The sequence below is a fragment of the Salvelinus alpinus genome, chromosome 37 (genome assembly GCF_045679555.1).
Source record: "Salvelinus alpinus chromosome 37, SLU_Salpinus.1, whole genome shotgun sequence".
NCBI classification, from domain to species: Eukaryota; Metazoa; Chordata; class Actinopteri; order Salmoniformes; family Salmonidae; genus Salvelinus; species Salvelinus alpinus.
In genome coordinates, this window is record NC_092122.1 from 600505 (window position 1) to 621200 (window position 20696).

A 20696-nucleotide genomic window follows, 5' to 3' on the forward strand; every position below is an offset into this window, starting at 1 on the left:
CTCTAAACTTTGCCAAAACATTTCAAAGTACTTTTGTAATACAACTTAAGGTATTTGTAAACGTTAAAAATCGATCAAATTGAAGACGGGTCAATCTGTTTTCAATACAGGATATCAACAAACTCACGGTACTTTTCAAGTCTTGCTCAACTCTCAAACATAAACAAACGACGTCACTCCACTTCCGGGTCAATATCTTTCTCAGTTCACTAAGGAAAAACCTTAACCTTTTTCCATACAATGGCGACATCCAGTGGAAGCAGTAGAAACTGCGTGGATAGTAATTAGAATTCTGGTGTGCCCATGAAAACCCATTGAACATACAGGAACTTAACAATAAAAAAGTTAGTCCTCAGGGTTTTGACTGCTATATAAGTTCTGTTATACTTACAGATATGATTCAAACAGTTTTAACTTCAGAGTGTTTTCTATCCAAATCTACTAATAATATGCATATCTTATATTCTGGGGATGAGTAGCACGAAGTTGAAATTGCGCACGCTATTTTTCCCAAAGTGAAAACTCTGCACCCTATCCTCAAGAAGTTAAAGACCTAGTAATCTTTTACATCAGTAGCAGTCAATATTTAATCGGCACTTTATTCAGTCTCATCTGAAAGTAGTAAATTCTTGGTTATCTTCACGAACCCTGGCTAACAAGTTGAATTGGCAATACAAAATTTGATTTAATCATTTATTTACTAAATACCTAAATAATCACAGAGTATTACGTCTACACAGAATGGACATAATTTGTAATCAATGTATGTCATTAAGGAAAACGTCCCTTGCGGATGGAACAGATATGACGGCTGGTTACACTAAGAAAAGGGGGTTGGGTTTTGAATGAAAGAGCAGGAAGACTGAGTAACAAGGGATGCTATCGTAAATACAGAATCTTATGCATTCTAAATAACTTCCCATTTGGAAAAAGGAAAATGCAATACATATTTACTCTGAGCTGCGCTTCAATAGGTTGGTCGTAGATGGATGGCCAGGTTGCCCAGCAGGGATCTCTTGTCCTTTGAAGAACGTCTGTTTGTAAACTGCATACGTTGTAGTATCGTTGTGTGTTAGACTGGATACATCATCCGTCCTTTCATAGCCCACGTTTACAGCGGCTGCTGCTAACTCAACGGCTAGGAGGTATCACTTCTGGAGTGAAGAGTTTCAAGTTCATACCAAGTTGCCATACTTTTAAGCTCGTGCTATATTCTGGGTGGTATAGTTGAAGTTCATCCTTTCTGCGTGTCGATCGTCACCTTCACATTGAACACGGTGCTAATTTCGTTAGGTTATTATCTGAGCCCTTTTAACATAGGACCGTCGTCCTCACGTCCTCGGTATAGAAAGTAGAATTTTCGTCAACGGGTTTATATAGTGGTGAAAGAAAAGCGTGTTTCATAGTTTACAACCAAAGTCTGTTCACTTAGGCGGGGCCTCTGAGTGAGCAGAGTTTCCCTATGACAAACCGTTCTCTCATTTAAGAAGCTAAAATTACATTTAATCTTTTCACAAATAGTTTCATATTTAAACATTTAAATTGCATAACAATTCCATGTGAATCTGATAACTAGATAGTCGACTTTCCAAGATACAGTTTGTCATCCTGTCATTAGTAGTAATGTCTCAGACAACAACTGATCTGAGATCATATTCATTAAGTACCAACGCATATTTTCAACTGGTTGGATTACCGAAATATGGTTCCGTTTCCCACCTTTCGATGTTACCAGATTCTATGTTACAAAGGCTTTACAAGAGTCAACTCTATAGAGTAGAGAGAGAAAAGGGGAAAGGTATTTATGGGGGTCATAAACCTCCCCCAACAGGCCAACGTCATGACAACCTACTTTTGAAGCATATGCTGTGCTAATATAACTAATATTTAACCGTGTAAAGACATTGGTTTTTTAAAAGCTAGAATGTTGATACAAAAACCTGCCATTGAAATTATAAAGTCATTTTTGCAATATTAGGTTTCTACATTGTGTAAAAGCTCTACCTATTGACGGGGTATAAACTCTTACCCTACGAGGTATGGAGCCTGATGGTTTTCTGTTCTACCTGATAATTAATTGCACCCACCTGGTGACCAGATCTAAATCGGTGTCTAATTAAAGAGGAACAATGAAAAATTGCAGTCAAACTGGCATTGAGGTTGAGTTTGAAGGACCTATTGAGATGAGTTATATCAAATTTTAAGAGCCTCAAGTTTGAGTGGGGACATGCATGAAATCAGTCATTCATTAAATGCTATGATAATTTATCTTCTAATGAAGCTATCCCTTTTCCTGTATTTTCTGTGCCCCCAAGTGTTTAGATATACTAGTAAAGTAACAAGGTTGTTAGCTAGCTAACGTGACTGAACAAGGTGTAAACAAATGTAAGTGGATTTTGAACGATCCACAACATGGTTTATGAATATTACCAAAAACAAACTTAATGAAGAAAAAATTGGGGGGAAAATCTACCAGCCAATACATTTGGCATAGCACCAAAAAACTATTATCGGCCTTGTTTTTCCAGGTTTTGGATTTCCCCTTTTATATATTTTTTCAGGTTTTCGTTCTCAAAATCACACTTAATAGAACATCCAATTTTGTTTGTTTTCTAAGTCCACAACAATGATTAAATCACATCTTTTGATGTCTGGGAAAGAAAGTAAAACATTTTGGTGTGTAGTTGCCCTTTAATTTCAGTTGTGCATGTCAAGAGACTGGTGTTTGGCGCGCGGTGTTTCTGTATGGCGATAGCAGAGTTTACGAAACAAAAGACCACCCGATTGATACAAATCATATTGATATCATCATTTTGCCAGGTATACTTTGCAGTTTAATATTTAATTTGGAAAGTTTTATGGGAAAGCCTTCATAAATGACTGTTTCGTCATCGCTAACTGGCAACACAAAGTGGTAGGCCCATGCAGTTATGTCTTGAGAAAGTTGCAAGAAATACATATCACTGATACATTCTTTAGACATGCTCCGGAACTTTGGCGACTACTAAGGCTTTCTTAAACCTCCCACTTTGGGCCGAATGTGTCAATGTGCAGTTCATATATGCATAATCTATCAGCAGAATTGCTGTCTTTGCTCAATTAGCCACGAGGTAATAATCTGTCGTTCTGACCCTGAGCAAGGCAGTTAACCCACTGTTCCTCGGGCACCAGAGACGTGGATGTCGATTAAGGCTTTCCCTTTCTTAGTTTGAAAGCAACTGTTTCTCTGGAATCTGTGCTGTGCCATTTAAATCCCCCCCCCCCTACATTTTCCACCACGTGGGCCAGCCCCCTAGCAATTTGAGTTCAACCAATGAGCTTCAGACCCTCGCAATATGAGTGACCACTAGCAGTTATCTTTTTAATTTTTTTACATTTTATTTTTGGGGATCTCATAGAAAAATATCTCGTAGCATATTTGACCGAAATGGTCACACTTTAGAGCCCTGAGTGCCATACCATTTGACCAGAGCTCTTTGGGGCCTGGTCAAAAGTAGTGCACTAAATATGGAATAAGGTTCCATTTTGGACACTGCCCAGGCCCCCACTTTGGCTTTTCAGTCTGCCCACGACAAAGCCAATTAAGAGGCAAAGGTATACTTGGGGATATGATTCATCTCCCTTTTCCTCTGTATTAAGAGATTGGGAAATTACTACTCTTAACTAGATGCAGTAAACCGATTTGAGATATACAGAAGTACAAGTAGATTCATTAAACAGATTGTGCAGCAGCTCTGCATTTCCAATCGATTTCACATAGAAATCCATGTTGCATGCAATATTCTGAAACGCCACTCAGCCTTGTGTTATGTCTGTTTTTACATTGTACTCTGTCTCTATCCCTCTCTACCCTTCCGACTGCTTCCCACACACTAGAGGTCTTCACGGATCCACCTGTACCCGAATACCCGAGACCCTATCCGGGACCCAAGCTAGATAATGTCACGGGTCTCGGGCATGTGTAATTTTAACCGACTTGTCTGGAAGGGACTGTACAGATCCAAACGTGACTGCTGCAGAAGGGAGAGCAAGAGACATTTCATAATTTATGTTGCTGCACTTGAGTTTCACGAGAGTGGAGCTTGTAGCTTGTTGTTGGCCAATCATAAGTCATGAAAGTGGCAATAGACTACAGTCATAGAACCTCAGTGTGTGACAGTAGATCGGATGGTTTTTTTATTTGTCCCCCCATTTTTTTAAATTTAACCTTTATTTAACTAGGCAAGTCAGTTAACTCTTATTTACAATGACTGCCAAACCCGGACGACGCTGGGATAATTGTGCACCGCCCTATGGGACTCCCAATCATGGCCGATTGTGATACAGCCTGGATTCGAACCAGGGTGTCTGTAGTGACGCCTCAAGCACTGAGATGCAGCACTAAGATTCTGAATTGAGTTATTTGTAACTGCTAGAGTGGCCGATCTCTCCCTCCTCTCACACTTTTTCAGCTCTGCTAATGAAGTAGCTTGAAAAATGACTTTACTGCTTTTCCCTCACTCGGATCGGACCGGGTCTGGATATATACAGTGGGGAGAACAAGTATTTGATACACTGCCAATTTTGCCGATTTTCCTACTTACAAAGCATGTAGAGGTCTGTAATTTTTATCATAGGTACACTTCAACTGTGAGAGACGGAATCTAAAACAAAAATCGCGAAAATCACATTGTATGATTTTTAAGTAATTAATTCGCATTTTATTGCATGACATAAGTATTTGATACATCAGAAAAGCAGAACTTAATATTTGGTACAGAATCCTTTGTTTGCAATTACAGAGATCATACGTTTCCTGTAGTTCTTGACCAGGTTTGCACACACTGCAGCAGGGATTTTGGCCCACTCCTCCATACAGACCTTCTCCAGATCTTTCAGGTTTCGGGGCTGTCGCTGGGCAATACGGACTTTCAGCTCCCTCCAAAGATTTTCTATTGGGTTCAGGTCTGGAGACTGGCTAGGCCACTCCAGGACCTTGCGATACTTCTTACAGAGCCACTCCTTAGTTGCCCTGGCTGTGTGTTTCGGGTCGTTGTCATGCTGGAAGACCCAGCCACGACCCATCATCAATGCTCTTACTGAGGGAAGGAGGTTGTTGGCTAAGATCTCGCAATACATGGCCCCATCCATCCTCCCCTCAATACGGTGCAGTCGTCCTGTCCCCTTTGCAGAAAAGCATCCCCAAAGAATGATGTTTCCACCTCCATGCTTCACGGTTGGGATGGTGTTCTTGGGGTTGTACTCATCCTTCTTCTTCCTCCAAACACGGCGAGTGGAGTTTAGACCAAAAAGCTCTATTTTTGAATCATCAGACCACATGACCTTCTCCCATTCCTCCTCTGGATCATCCAGATGGTCATTGGCAAACTTCAGACGGGCCTGGACATGCGCCTGCTTGAGCAGGGGGACCTTGTGTGCGCTGCAGGATTTTAATCCATGACGGCGTAGTGTGTTACTAATGGTTTTCTTTGAGACTGTGGTCCCAGCTCTCTTCAGGTCATTGACCAGGTCCTGCCGTGTAGTTCTGGGCTGATCCCTCACCTTCCTCATGATCATTGATGCCCCACGAGGTGAGATCTTGCATGGAGCCCCAGACCGAGGGTGATTGACCATCATCTTGAACTTCTTCTATTTTCTTCTATTTTCTAATAATTGCGCCAACAGTTGTTGCCTTCTCACCAAGCTGCTTGCCTATTGTCCTGTAGCCCATCCCAGCCTTGTGCAGGTCTACAATTTTATCCCTGATGTCCTTACACAGCTCTCTGGTCTTGGCCATTGTGGAGAGGTTGGAGTCTGTTTGATTGAGTGTGTGGACAGGTGTCTTTTATACAGGTAACGAGTTCAAACAGGTGCAGTTAATACAGGTAATGAGTGGAGAACAGGAGGGCTTCTTAAAGAAAAACTAACAGGTCTGTGAGAGCTGGAATTCTTACTGGTTGGTAGGTGATCAAATACTTATGTCATGCAATAAAATGCAAATGAATTACTTAAAAATCATACAATGTGATTTTCTGGATTTTTGTTTTAGATTCCGTCTCTCACAGTTGAAGTGTACCTATGATAAAAATTACAGACCTCTACATGCTTTGTAAGTAGGAAAACCTGCAAAATCGGCAGTGTATCAAATACTTGTTCTCCCCACTATATATATATATATATATATATATATATATATATATATATATATATATATATATATATATATATATATATATATATATATATTTATCCGTATCGGGTGGGAAAGGAAAGCCCCAGGTCCATTTCGTAATGGGTCCAAGACCTCTACCACACACACCAAGCCTCGCCCCCTGTCACTCAAGCAGCACAGTTCCTCCTCGCTGGTAGATTCACAATAAGTTTGCATGCTGTTCTATTAGGTCAAATGCAGTCAACAGATTGTTCCAAACAAGAGCAATGTTGCTTTCCACCTTGCTTCTTGACATAAAATCATTAAATTTCTATGATTCCAACAGTTCACAAAAAAAAACATTCTCCCAAGTCTTTGATCTTTATCGATAGTAAAATCGCAATATTTGGTAAAATAGCTTTCAGATTGTTTTGCCGATATCATTTATCCCTACTGTAAGTAGAGGAAATTGTAAAACAGATTTGGAAATACTATAAGACGAGTGTTGCCATAGTACTACATTTATGGCACAGTAGGCCAATCTGACGAAGAAAGTTTGTTGACATAGTGGCGTTTGTATTATGTTTCCATATATTTATATGTGTATTATGTTTCTATTTCTGATATCCATGCAGGTCCTGGTAATAGAGCAGAAGAATGAGGATGGATCGTGGCCTAGAGGTTCCTCTGCACCTAAGTGAGTGTGTCTGGCTGGGTCCATGACCTTAGTTTATGGGAGTGATTAGCTGGACTTCCAATTAGGAATTACTCTCACTTGGCATGGGGATTGAAAGACATTGGTTCTTCTGAGGCTGAGCTTTCTCTATGCTAGTCTATTCTGCCAAGTTTTGTTTTATACGTTCAATGTAGACATTTATGTTCAACCCAGCAGACCCTTATGATTATTTTTGCTACTATTTTCCTACAGTCTTTCGTCTTTGAATTTCAACTCCCTATCATATATCTGCTTCTATCTTATTTGCTTGGCTTTAGTTGCTCACATATCTCTTATCGTTTAACTCAGGGGTTTTCAAACTTTTCTTGCCCAGGGACCCTCGCCCAGGCAAACCGGCGACATAGGTACTCCCATAATACGTTATGTCTTGTCTCATCAGGTGAATGATAATGGCAGGGAGAAGTAATCAACTTTTTAAAATGAATAGATTTGGTAAACAGTTTCATTATTTTGACCTCCCCACAGTTCATTGGAAGGGTAAGCTCTAACACAGTCTATTAGCTAGAAAGGTGTCTTGGCGGTGTAGAGAAAGTGTTGCTGTTCCAGAGCACATTTTCTGCAATTCTACACATTTTTCTATTGAGCTGTGAGAATTGAGCAGTTTTTCATCAAATTTCCAGGAATTCTACATGGTTTGGCATGGAGCTGAGAGATAATTTGGTTATTTCTAAGCATATTTCTTTCAGTTTTATGCATTTTCCAATGGCTAATGCATTGTTCTTCTGCTCAAACATAATAAAATCAATGGGCATGTGCATTGAATGCCCGGTTTTTGGAGTTTTCGATCTCCCTGACTCTAGCTTTCTTTGTTAGTTCTCAAAGTTGGTATTATTAAATCATAGTTCAATATCTTTTATGCATGATTTTTATCTGGGTTTGGTCATTTAAGTTGACACAACTGTTTTTCCATCCCTAAAATGACCACTTAGATGGCCCGCCTAAGAATTTCCTATATAGAGAAAACCCTGTGATCAGCTCCAATTACTATAATTTCCTCAATTTTAAAGGGATAGTTGGAGATTGTGGCAATGAAGCCCTTTATCTACTTCCCCAGAATTTGAGGCATAACTGTTCCTGTAGACTTCCAGTCATTGCGCTATCGCTAGTTAGCATTGGCTCGTGAAACTACCTTTAACTAACTTCATACTGGACGCAGAGACGCATTGTATCCACGATGATATTCTATTGCAGCTTGTGATATTGATAGAAATGGCAGACGCACTGCAGTACCTGGACCCTAGTTTGAAAACCCCTGGTTTAACCTATTTCCATACTTTTTGAATTAACCCTCAGCTCTCAAAATCCTCTTCTTTGAGAGCCTTTATCCTTTCTCTCTAACTCATGATATTCTTTATCTTTTGAAGGTCATCTGGTACTTCCAATCTTTCTGCTTTGCCAAAGATCTCCCCTTCATCCCTCACAAACAATCATAACAGCAGCTTCAACAGCAGGAAGTAAGGACTATTGAACATAGAGAGGGTTGTCTAATTGACTGACTGGGCTGGGGCACATAGAGCCATAGAGAGACACTACGGAATTCAGCAAACTCTGAAGATGTCGAGTTTTGAACGTCAGCGGTCTTGGCTCCAAAGGTTCATTCTAGGCAAAGAGTCCAAATTAGAATGTTATTGATTTAATGGAATGTTTGGTGCCAATATGGAGGATAGTTTGTGGACTCCGTACATCTATGGCTCTGGGTTAAGGCTTGAGGTGGTTATGCGGGGATTTGCAGTTGCCTGCATGGTTTATGGTTTTTATCTGTGTTTTCACAGCAGTGTATTCTATCATGGGACTAAAGAGCTTCTGCGTAGTAAACTGTATTTGAATCATCTCAGATTAAATCATTATCTACTGACGGAATTATGAATTCATTGATATTTCAATCTTAACTAACAAGATTTAAGAAGAGTAATTTTGTGTGGGTGCTTCCAGTGAGAATCAATAGCTAGTGTGAACCTCATGCAACCTAGAAACTCTGAGACCTTGGTTGGACACCACTGCTGTCGGTGTGGAATGTGTTGTCACTGTCCAGTAGTTGAACAATAGCCTAATAGAGTAATGTTTTATTTTCCACTGTAGTTGTGAACCATTGCATGCTGGAATGGGTGTAATATCAGTGTCACTCAACACTGTATGTTATTCTCACTGAAGGCTTGTGTGTGGATATAGGCTACGTGCAATTTTATTTTACCCAGCATCTGAGAAATACGGGCACACTGAGAGATGTATGTATGTATGTAGCACACTTACAGTTCGAGCACGTAACTTTTCACCATTGCACACAAATGGTAGATTTATTTCCATATTGTGTTTTTGTTGCTGTGGACTCCATGGTGGCGATGTGGTAATAGGATCTCCCTGCAGATCCCCTTCCTGTCAACCCACTCCTCACTGTACAGCGCCAGCTTGGTCCGCTCTGGGATTGAATAATGGATAGGGTACTATTTTAATCTTGGATGTTTCAAACCAGGATTAAGTATGCAAGGATGCATCTTTGACTGTTTGATTGTGGATAGGGTGGGACAAGATGCATTTGTTCTGAGCCACTGTCCCTAGACTCCCTGTGTACAGTGACAGTCCTCTCGTTCGCATTTTCTATGCATTCTCTCTTCTTCCTCTGAGTTTATTGTGCTGCATATTCTGCAGTCCCTGTGTGACCTTCAGAATGCATTTCATCTGCACTCTCCCCCTTTCCACCTCCACCCTCTCTCGCCTGGTTGCGACACAGATGCCTACTTAATTATTCTCCTCACATCCTCCTCCAGCTATGCTCTCTACTCAGGCTACAGTAGATTCTTAAGGAGACCCAGTTATATGAATACCTAATTGCATATTAAAGAAGCTAGCTAGCTACTAGAGAAAGTACCTACCTATTTGGCAACAATGCATTCTTCAGCCTCAGCAGGAATTCTCTGCTGTCAGGCCCCCTCTGCTATTTACCCTCCCTTTTCTTGAGCTCTCTCATCCCTCTATCTTGATAGGAACATCCCCTTTCTTTCCTTTACCCATCCGTCTCTCTCCTGTACCCCTTCCTCTCTTTCACCCTACATCTTTCTCCTGTACCACTCTTTACTCCACCTCTATCTTGTCTCTCCTTTGCTCTTGTCTCCCCTCTCCCTTTACCACTCTCTCGCCCCCCCCCCCTCGCTCTCTCTCTCCATCTGTGTACCTCTACTTCCTGAAGCGGATTCTTGACCATCGTCGTAGCTTAGCTAGCTGCTGCTATAAATAGGCTATCCTGTGGTAGCAGCAAGGCAGAGTACACGTCAGGGCAGGGGCATGCTAGAGGGCAGGGAAGGGGTTGACACCGTCACATAGCAGGGCTCGGCGAGCGAGAAGAGGCACTGCAAAACTTGAACACTGACGGAGGAGGAGGGAGTTTTTTTTTTGTTAGCTGTGTTTGACAGTGTTGCGCTCGGGACGGGCCTCGCTTTACTGTGCCTCTCTGCTGCGTGTCTGAACTGAACTGGGATTGAGCTCTGGGACCAAGGCCTGGGCAAGGAGTGAGCTGATCTACAACTGGACTTTGGGATCGGATTAGGGCTGGATCGAACTAAGCCCCGGACTAGGGCCGAGTTATGGAGATGGATTTTGTGAGGCCAGTGTCGGATGGTTAAAGCGTTTGAGATGAGATGCTCCTGTGCTGCTGGTGGTGCCTGAGGACAGAGCTGAGGACAGAGCTGAGGACGAACGCCTCGACAGATTTAGACAGGAGCAGGGTGGTGGAGAGAGTGCTGAGCTGTGAGCAGGCTGCTAATGCTAACACTTCTACTGCTGGGGCCGGTGGTGGTATTACTGGTGGTGCTGCTACACCACCCCTTGATCAATGGGACGCAGCGTCGCCCCACTCCCAGAGGTCTGACTGTTATTGCTGTTGCAAGGCCTTTTGCTATACCTCAAGGCTTTAGGTTTGAGGCTATATGCAAAGTGTGTTGTCTTTAAAATGTGCTGACTGTGTCCTCAGGTTTAGAGTAATTATTGGGCGCTAGGGTTGGGCGACAACAACCTTTGTCCTATCGTGATTATGTACCCATAAAACATTGATATTTTACTCTATCGCCCCCATTAGCCACACCCCCAAAAAGTAAAATAACAATTAAAAAAGCTTTTTAAACATCCACTAAAACAAAAGTTGGGCTGTGGCACGAAATCGAATGAAACTATGGATTTTGACGAAAGATGTTGAAAGCCTGGGCAGAGGCTAAGTTCAGGCAATGGCAAATCTTTGGGGAGCAGTGACTGTCTGATGATGAACGAGCTGTCTTACCGTACGTAGTGAGCTAGGTTACAGGCCAAATCAAACTACTTCCTAAGCGCTATGGCAGACTGTTAGTGAACACGCTAAATTCTGGAAAACAGTTAATTCACTGAAGCCAGGTAATTCCGCTACTTCCCTGCCTAAACTTTTTCAGTAATAATGTAGGAAACTGCTAAGATTTATGATGCTTTTAATCAGCATTTTATCTCTGCTGGTTTCCTATTTAAAGAAATGGTCATCATACTGGTTTTGGCCAGTCAGTTGACTGTTCTTCCCACATACAGCTCCAGTTGCCTCGATGGGTAATCAGTCAACCTCACGTGACTTGGGAAATGGTAGTCTCGGTTTTTCTTTTTGGCAACTCACAGAAAAAGAAGTTATTGCTGCATTATTAGATATTGACACCAAGAAGTCATTAGAGGCTGACATTTTGGACCCGTCTTTGCTTAAGTATGCAGCGCCTCTAATTGCTGGCAAAGTAGCACACACCTTTTAATTTTTTTAACTTTAGTATCAGGAAATATTCCAATTGTGGAAAGCAGCTTTGGTGCTACCACTCCATAAGGGTGTGGATAGTAGTGATCTCGATAATTATCAACCCATTTCCAGGCTCCCATGTCTTTCTAAAATACTAGAATCATTGGACCACAAACAGCTACATTATTTTCTATCTGTAAATGGTGTACTTAATGTTAATCAATACGGATTCAGAACTAAACATAGCACCACTACGGCTACCATGCTTGTTGTAAATTATATTGCAAATGCCTTAAAGAATTGTGCTGCCATGTCTGTTGAATAAGCTGTCCTCGATAGGGTTGGGAACTGATGCTTGCCAATGGTTTCATAATTATCTCAATGACAAGGTATATGGGATCAAATCTGAGTTTCTTGACTTGCATAAATATTTTTTTTACAGTCTACTGTATATAAATAAATAAAAATATATTAGTAATTATTTAGATGCACATGATAGTGTTGATCAGCTTTAATATTGCAGACTGAGTTCTATCAATGTAATTGTTTGCCTAATTTCCAATCCCCCATATTTTATTTCAATATATTTTCCTTATGTTTCCCTAAGCCTACCACCCCTCCCCTAATTGGAGTAAACTAATGGACAACAAAACTTAGACTTCTACTTCACATACATACATACATACATACATACACACAGTTAATTCAGAAAGTAATCGGAGCCCTTGATTTTCCCCACATTTTGTTATTCTAAAATGTATATAATTTTTTTTTTTTATCGCTTCAATCTTCACACAATACCCCATAATGACAATGCGAAAACAGGTTTTTAGAAATGTTGACAAATGTATAAAAAAATAAACAGATACCTTTATGTAAATAAGTACTCAGATTCTTTGCTAAGAGACTTAATTGAGCTCGGGTGCATCCTGTTTCCATTGATCATCGTTGAGATGTTTTTACAACTTGATTGGAGTCCAACCCTGGTAAATTCAATTGATTGGACATGATTTGGAAAGGCGCACACCTGTCTATATAATGTCCCACAGTTGACAGTGCATGTCAGAGCAAAAACCAAGCCATGAGGTCGAAGGAATTGTCCGCAGAGCTCCGAGACAGGATTGTGTCGAGTTACAGATCTGGGGAAGGGTACCAAAAAACACAGTGGCTTCCGTCATTCTTAAATGGAAGAGGTTTGGAACCACCAGAACTCTTCCTAGAGCTGGCTGCCCGGCCAAATTGAGCAATCGGGATCGAGGGAAAGATCCAGGCTGTATCACAACCAGCTGTGATTGGGAGTGCCATAGGGCGGCTCACAATTGACCCAGCGTCGTCCGGGTTTGGCCGGTGAGGAAGGGGTACACCGGCCAAACCCGTAAGTAAGAATTTGTTCTTAGCTGACTTGTCTAATTAAATAAAGGTTAAATTTATAAAAGTAACGGCGCAAAGTACAGAGATCCTGTACAGCTAAGACAACGCGGGAGTGGCTTTGGGACAAGTCTCTGAATGTCCTTGAGTGGCCCAGCCAGAACCTGGACTTGAAACAAAATATTTGTGTAGCTACGCTCCCCATCCAACCTGAAAGAGCTTGAGAGGATCTGCAGAGAAGAATGGGAGAAACTCCCCAAATACAGGTCTGCCAAGCTTGTAGCGTCATACCCATTAAGACTCGAGGCTGTAATTGCTGCTACAATAAAGTACTGAGTAAAGGGTCTGAATACTTATGTAAATGTGATATTTCAGTTTTTTCCTGTTTTGATACATTCGCAAACATGTTTTTTTGGTGTGGACTTTGTCATTATGGGGTGTTGTGTGTAGATTGATGATGGGAGGGGGGAACTATTTGAATCCATTTTAGAATAAGGCTGTAACGTAACAATGTGGAGAAAGTCAAGGCCTGAATACTTACCAAATGCACTGAATACTTTTTACGGCCACTGTACATTTTACTTCAGTTATCCCTCTTTTCCTTATAGTCCCACCCTTCAGCTACCCTCAACCTCTCAATCTATCTCTTACCCATCCATTTACATTTAAGTCATTTAGCAGACGCTCTTATCCAGAGCGACTTACAAATTGGTGCATTCGCCTTATGATATCCAGTGGAACAACCACTTTACAATAGTGCATCTAACTCTTTTAAGGGGGGGGGGGGGGGGGTTAGAAGGATTACTTTATCCTATCCTAGGTATTCCTTAAAGAGGTGGGGTTTCAGGTGTCTCCGGAAGGTGGTGATTGACTCCGCTGACCTGGCGTCGTGAGGGAGTTTGTTCCACCATTGGGGTGCCAGAGCAGCGAACAGTTTTGACTGGGCTGAGCGGGAACTGCAATCTCCATAGAGAAACACTGGCAGTAGAATGGCCTTACTGAAGAGCTCCGTGACTTTCAATGTGGCACCGTCATGGATGATGCCACCTTTCCAACAAGTCAGTTTGTCAAATGTCTAACCTGCAAGAGCTCCCCCGGTCAACTGTAAGTGCTGACATTGTGAAGTGGAAACGTCTAGGAGCAAAAGCGTCTCAGCTGCTCAGAACGGGAGCACCGAGTGCTGAAGCATGTAAAAATCGTCTGTCCTCGGCTGCAACACTCACTGCCGAGTTCTAAACTGCCTCTGGAAGCAATGTCAGCACAAGAACTGTTCGTCGGGAGCTTCATAAATTGGATTTCCGTGGCCGAGCAGCCGCGCACACAAGCCTAAGATCACCATGCGCAATGCCAAGCGTTGGCTGGAGTGGTGTAAAGCTCTCCGCCATTGGACTCTGGAGCAGTGGAAACGCGTTCTCTGGAGTGATGAATCAGGCTAAACTATCTGGCAGTCCAACGGACGAATCTGGGTGTGGCGGAACCATGAAAAACAGCCCCAGACAATTATTCCTCCGCCCCAATGGGGAGCATACAATGATGTACTAGATGCTTATGTGCTTCCAACTTTGTGGCAACAGTTTGGGGAAGGCCCTTTCCTGTTTGAGCATGACAATGCTCCGTGCACAAAGCGAGGTCCATACAGAAATGGTTTGTTGAGATCGGTATGGAAGAACTTGGTCTGCACAGAGCCCTGTCCTCAATCCCACCTAATACCTTTGGGATTAATTGGAACGCCTACTTCGAGCCAGGCCTAATCGCCAGACATCACTGCCCAACCTCACTAATGCTCTGTGGGCTGAATGGAAGCAAGTCCCCGCAGCAATGTTTCAGCATCTAGTGGAAAGCCTTCCCAGAAGAGTGGAGGCTGTTATAGCAGCAAAGGGGGGACCAACTCCAGATTAATGCCCAAGATTTTGGAATTCGAGTTTTGACGAGCAGGTGTCCCCACACACACACACCACAAGACTAAAAGTATCTCACACACTGAACAAAAATTTAAACGCAACATGTAAAGTGTTTGTCCCATATTTCGTGAGCTGGAATAATGTCCCTGAAATCTTTCATACGTACATAAATCTTATTTCTCTTTAAATTTTGTGCACAAATTGTCTACATCCCTGTTTATTGAGCATTTCTCCTTTGCCAAGATAATCCATCCACGTGACCGGTGTGGCATATCAAGAAGCTGATTAAATTGCATGATCATTACACAGGTGCACCTTGTGCTGGGTACATTAAAATGCCACTTTAAAATACGCAGTTGTCTCAACACAATGCCACATGTCTGAAGTTTTGAGGGAGTGTGCATTTGGCATGCTAACTGCAGGAATGTCCACCAGAACTGTTGCCAGAGAATTGAGTGTTCATTTCTATACCATAAGCCACCTCCAACGTCGTTTTAGAGAATTTGGCATAACATCCAACCGGCCTCACAACAGCAGACCATGTTTAACGACGCCAGCCCAGGACCTCCACATCCAGCTTCTTCACCTGCAGGATCATCTGAGGAGGGGTGGGGGATTTCTTGGGTGTATTTCTGTCTGTAATAAAGACCTTTTTGTGGGGAACAATTGGCTGGGCCTGGCTCCCCAGTTGGCAGCCCTGCCCAGTCGTGAAATCCATAGATTACGGCATAATTAATGTTGCATACATTTTTATTTTTGTCATTGCTTTTATTTTCATCTATCACATTACAAAGTCGTCACCATCTGTTGGCTGTCAATAATTGTCGATAGACAATGCTATGGTAATATCACCCGACCCTATTGGCAGCTGTGCTATATACTGTAGGTGTTTAACATTTTTTATGATGGTTTCAGCTTTTTATTGTACAATTGTGTTTTCTTACTGTGTACCTTTCTCCCCACACTGAATGAGAAGTGAGAAAGACCTTATGGGAAGATATTGAGTGGGGGGGGGGTTGAATAGAAATGTTTAAGGTTTTTGTGTGGGGGGGTTGAATAGAAATGTTTAAGGTTTGTGTGTGGGGGGATTGAATAGAAATGTTTAAGGTTTGTGTGTGGGCACTAGCCTTTGTATATTGTATTTATTAAGGATCCCCATTACTATTCCTGGGGTCCAAACAAGATTAAGGCAATTACTTAACAAAAATAAATTAAACGGTACGTCATACAAACAGCACATTATTACACCACTATAAGTACTTTATGCCTGCATTTGTTTGGTAACATCCAGTCATTTTACCCAGCCATATGAAATAGGCTAAGTCCATGTTCTCTATTTATTCCTGACTGATGTTATGTATCCTCTTCAGTGTGAAAAACTCCAGCTACAGCCTTCCGTCCTACCACCCTTATAACAGCTATGAGTGCTCCGAGGGCAGGCAGAGTGAGCGGGCTGGCCTGTGTGGTCTTTCCAACCTGGGAAACACCTGCTTCATGAACTCTGCACTGCAGGTACCATACCCTCAACTTGCCCAATAATGTTTGTAGCATGTTTTGTGCTGCTATCATGTTGTGTTGTCATGTGGTGTTGCTACCATGGTGTGTTGCCATGCTTTGTTGTTGTCTTAGGTCTCTCTTTATGTAGTGTTGTGGTGTCTCTCTTGTCTCGATCTGTATTTGGTCCCTTTTTTTTTTTTGCAGCCCCTGCCCCTGCAGGAGGTCTTTTACCTTTTGGTAGGCCAACATTGTAAATAATAATTCGTTTTTTACTGACTTGACTGGTTAAGTAACGGTTAAATAAAAATATACGTTAAACTGTTAACTGAACTCTGGTGTGTATGCATTGGTTTTAATTGTATCATGGCAGGAACAGCTGCAGGTATTGATTGACCTTTGGCATTGTATTATACTGTTGGTTTAGGTGATTCCTTTGACTGTTGGATTTTCTCATTATGCCCTGTCTCTTGCATATTTTACTGCTTCTTTTCCCAACTTAAATCGTTTTTATATATTTTATATTTTTCTGCAGTGCTTAAGTAATGTACCTCCTCTCACCGAGTATTTCCTGAAAGACAAGTACAACGATGAGTTGAATGAGGACAACCCTCTGGGAATGAAAGGGGAGATCGCCAAGGCCTACGCTGAGATCACAAAGCAGTCGTGGTCTGGGAAGTACAGCTACGTCACACCACGGCCTTTCAAGGTAATTTCCGGTACCAGGGTTGGTGTCAAGTCCATTTCCATTCCAGGCATTTCAGAAGGTACACTGAAATTCCAATTATCTTCAATGCTTTTTAATTGGGAAAATCTGTAATTGGAATTTGGTTTACATTCTGAATTGACTGGAATTTAAATAGAATTGACTCCAACCCTGTACTGTACCCATACCAACTTATGAAATTCACATGGTCTGAAAGTTGTGCCCTCACTTCTGCCTTGATTCTAGATTGAAATACAGCTATGATGTGCCCAATCCCAAATTGACCCTTAGACCCACAAGCCACAACAACCGAGTCTCTTGAGCAGTGATGTAGTGGTAGAAAGAATGGGTGGGTAAACTCTGATTTCCATTCGTGGTGAATAAAGTAACGCTCCCTGTACTTTCAATATGGTTTTCCTCAATATGGTTTTCTGCAATAGGTGGGTAAACGATGTTTACGTGCGTTTACCCTCGATTACACCACTGCTCTAGAGTAGATCAGAAAGGATCACACATATAAGAAATATGGCAATATTCCTACTTTGCTAACTGACAGGCTACAGGTTGGTGGAATCTGTGCTATTTTGCTTGCTTCCACCAATTCAATCTACACAAGTTCCCTAGGGGTGCGGTGTCAATTTGGAATTTCCTATAGATCTGTTGCTGAACCAGTTGTGTGTGTCTATTCTCCCCTCCCTCCAGACCCAGGTGGGTCGCTTCGCCCCCCAGTTCTCAGGCTACCAGCAGCAGGACTCTCACGAGCTGCTGGCCTTCCTGTTGGATGGTCTACACGAGGACCTGAACCGTATCAGGAAGAAACCCTACATCCTGCTCAAAGATGCCGAGGGCAGGCCTGACAAGGTCTGTTACTGCTAGCTTGCTGTCACTCTTTATTTTATTAGTTTAGTTTCATTCGCTTTACTATTTGTCAGGGACCATGCACAACAAATACATTGCACCATAGCTACAGTACACAGCTGGGCAAATTGTTCTCTGTGGTCCCAGGTAGTCTTGCTATCTCTGGCACTCAACACTCATTCAGTTGTTGTTGTGCGTTGATTGTTAAATTGGAAATCTTTATCTTTAAAGCCACAATCTTGAGTTTGGTGTTTCAGCCCAATGAGGCATTTATATTCAATAATCAATGGGTATATCATTAATTGAAATGACCAATTGAATGGCAGGAAATATGCCAGATCTTGCGCAAACTCTATAACCTCATTATCGACTCTGTAGCCAATGTGTTTCTGGAGGAGAACCAGTGGGAACAAACAGTGTTCATACCTCCAGTCACTCCACTGTGTCATTTTAGTCTGTTGAAATGGTGTCTCATAGCCTTGAGACATGGCTGTAACAACCATTAGTATAGTGTATAGTCTGTCTCGGCTATGTTTCTGATGGCATTGCTTTTCTTCCCTTCTGTAAAACTGTAGGCTTGTTTCTAGAGTATAAACAATTAATAAAAACAGTGTACCACTCCATAGTATTCTCTTGGTTTATGTCAAAATGGTTTCTCAGCAATATCCCTCCCCTCTGTGTGACTACTGTATGTGTTTCCCTAGGAGGTTTGGGAATAGTTGTACCACCACACAATCCATGGGTCCCTTCACCTCGTATCTAAATAGTTTGAGTCTTTCCCTTCCCCTCTGTGTAACTGTATGTAGTGGCTGAGGAGAAAAGCAAAACCAGTAGTGGGAATAAACGGTATCATAGTACTATACCTCCTCCAGACACTCCATTGTTGCTATCTCACCCTTTGTCAAAAATGGTTCCTCACTATCTTCCCTCCCCTCTGTGTGTCTGTAGGTGGTGGCCGAGGAGGCGTGGGAGAACCACGTCAAGAGGAACAACTCCATCATCGTGGACATCTTCCACGGCCTCTTCAAGTCCACCCTGGTGTGCCCTGTCTGCGCCAAGGTCTCCGTCACCTTTGACCCCTTCTGCTACCTGACGCTGCCGCTGCCCATGAAAAAGGAACGCACTCTGGAGGTCTACCTGGTCAGGCTGGACCCCCTGGCCAAACCCACACAGGTAACTACAGTATCTGGGTTGTATTCATTAGTGCACACTGTAGCAAAAGCTTTTACAACTGAAAACAAAAACACATGTTTCTTATTGGATAGCACCTCCCTGTTTTGGCCTGTTTGCTTCTGTTCTGTACCTAGTGAATATGACTAAGGTCAGTCTGGACCCCCTAGCCAAACCCACACAGGTACTGAGCTGTTAAGCCTACCTAGAAATTAGTCATCCTTCACATATTGTGGTCACCCACAATATTCTCTGCTTTTTAAGGGATATCCTCTGAAGTGGATTTGAGTATTTGTAATCAGCTTATGCTCTGAATAGGGCCAGATGGAATCTGGAGGGAGGTCCTTTTTATCAATACCTTTTGAAGGCTTGGTGTATATTTAATGAATCTGCAGCTATTCATTCTTCATGGGGTTTTGGTAAATCTGCTCCTGCGGATTAAGTTATGAGTTAATCTTAGGACCCCGGCTTAATGGCCGTTTGTCTTTCTCTGTGTTTCAGTATAAACTGACTGTGCCCAAGGTGGGCTACATATCAGACCTCTGTACATCGCTCTCCACTCTATCTGGTGTCCCTGCTGAGAAGGTAAGATACACACACACACGTCTGTTCTGCTCTTAACTAAATCAGTTCTCCCTCAAAAAAATTTTTTTAACCTCAAGGAGTTTTATGCCTGGTTAAATAGAGGCTAAATTAAAATGTACGCTCTGGAATGGTGTACAGTGCATTCGGAAAGTATTCAGACCCCTTCACTTTTTCCAGATTTTGTTACATTACAGCCTTATTCTAAAATTGATCAAATTGTGTTTTTCCTCATCAATCTACACACAATACCCCATAATGACAAAGTGAAAACAGTTATTTTTTTACATTTCAGCAAATTTATTACAAATAAAAAAGATACCTTATTTACATAAGAATTCATACCCTTTGCTATGAGACTCGAAATTGAACTGATTCCTTTTATCATCCTTAAGATGTTTCTACAACTTGATTGGAGTCCACCTGTGGTAAATTCAATTGATTGGACATGATTTGGAAAGGCACACCCCTTTCTATATAAGGTCCCACAGTTGACAGTGCATGTCAGAGCAAAAATCAAGCCATGAGGTCGAATGAATTGTCCGTAGAACTCCGAAACAGGATTGTGTCGGCACAGATCTGGGGGATGGTACCAAAACATTTCTGCAGCATTGAAGGTCCCCAAGAACACAGTGGCCTCCATCATTCTTAAATGGAAGAAGTTTGGAACCACCAAGAGTCTTCCTAGAGCTGGCCTCCCGGCCAAACTGAGCAATCGGGGGAGAAGGGCCTTGGTCAGGGAAGTGACCAAAAACCTGATGGTCACTCTGGCAGAGTTCCACTGTGGAGATGGGAGAACCTTCCAGAAGGACAACCATATCTGTAGCACGCCACCAATCAGGCCTTTATGGTAGAGTGGACAGATGGGAGCCAATCCTCAGTAAAAGGTACATGACAGCCCGCTTGGAGTTTGCCAAAAGGCACCTAAAGGACTTTCGGACCATGAGAAACAAGATTCTCTGGTCTGATGAAACCAAGATTGAACTCTTTGGCCTGAATGCCAAGCGTCACGTCTG

General features: G+C 42.2%; 1 protein-coding gene across 7 annotated transcripts in view; it reads left to right on the forward strand.

The window, feature by feature from the left end:
- LOC139565665 (ubiquitin carboxyl-terminal hydrolase 15-like) overlaps positions 1-20696 on the forward strand; it is a 42376-nt gene that overhangs the window by 12600 nt on the left and 9080 nt on the right. For 2 of the 7 annotated variants that reach the window (XM_071386150.1, XM_071386154.1), the window contains 7 exons: positions 6753-6827; positions 8231-8320; positions 16241-16382; positions 16900-17073; positions 17773-17931; positions 18877-19101; positions 19600-19683. In XM_071386150.1, the coding sequence (XP_071242251.1) occupies positions 6753-6827; positions 8231-8320; positions 16241-16382; positions 16900-17073; positions 17773-17931; positions 18877-19101; positions 19600-19683 (949 nt within the window). Of the gene's footprint in view, positions 1-6752; positions 6828-8230; positions 10723-16240; positions 16383-16899; positions 17074-17772; positions 17932-18876; positions 19102-19599; positions 19684-20696 lie in introns of those variants that run through there. The other 5 variants (XM_071386151.1, XM_071386153.1, XM_071386152.1 and 2 more) reach the window with 5 other exon arrangements.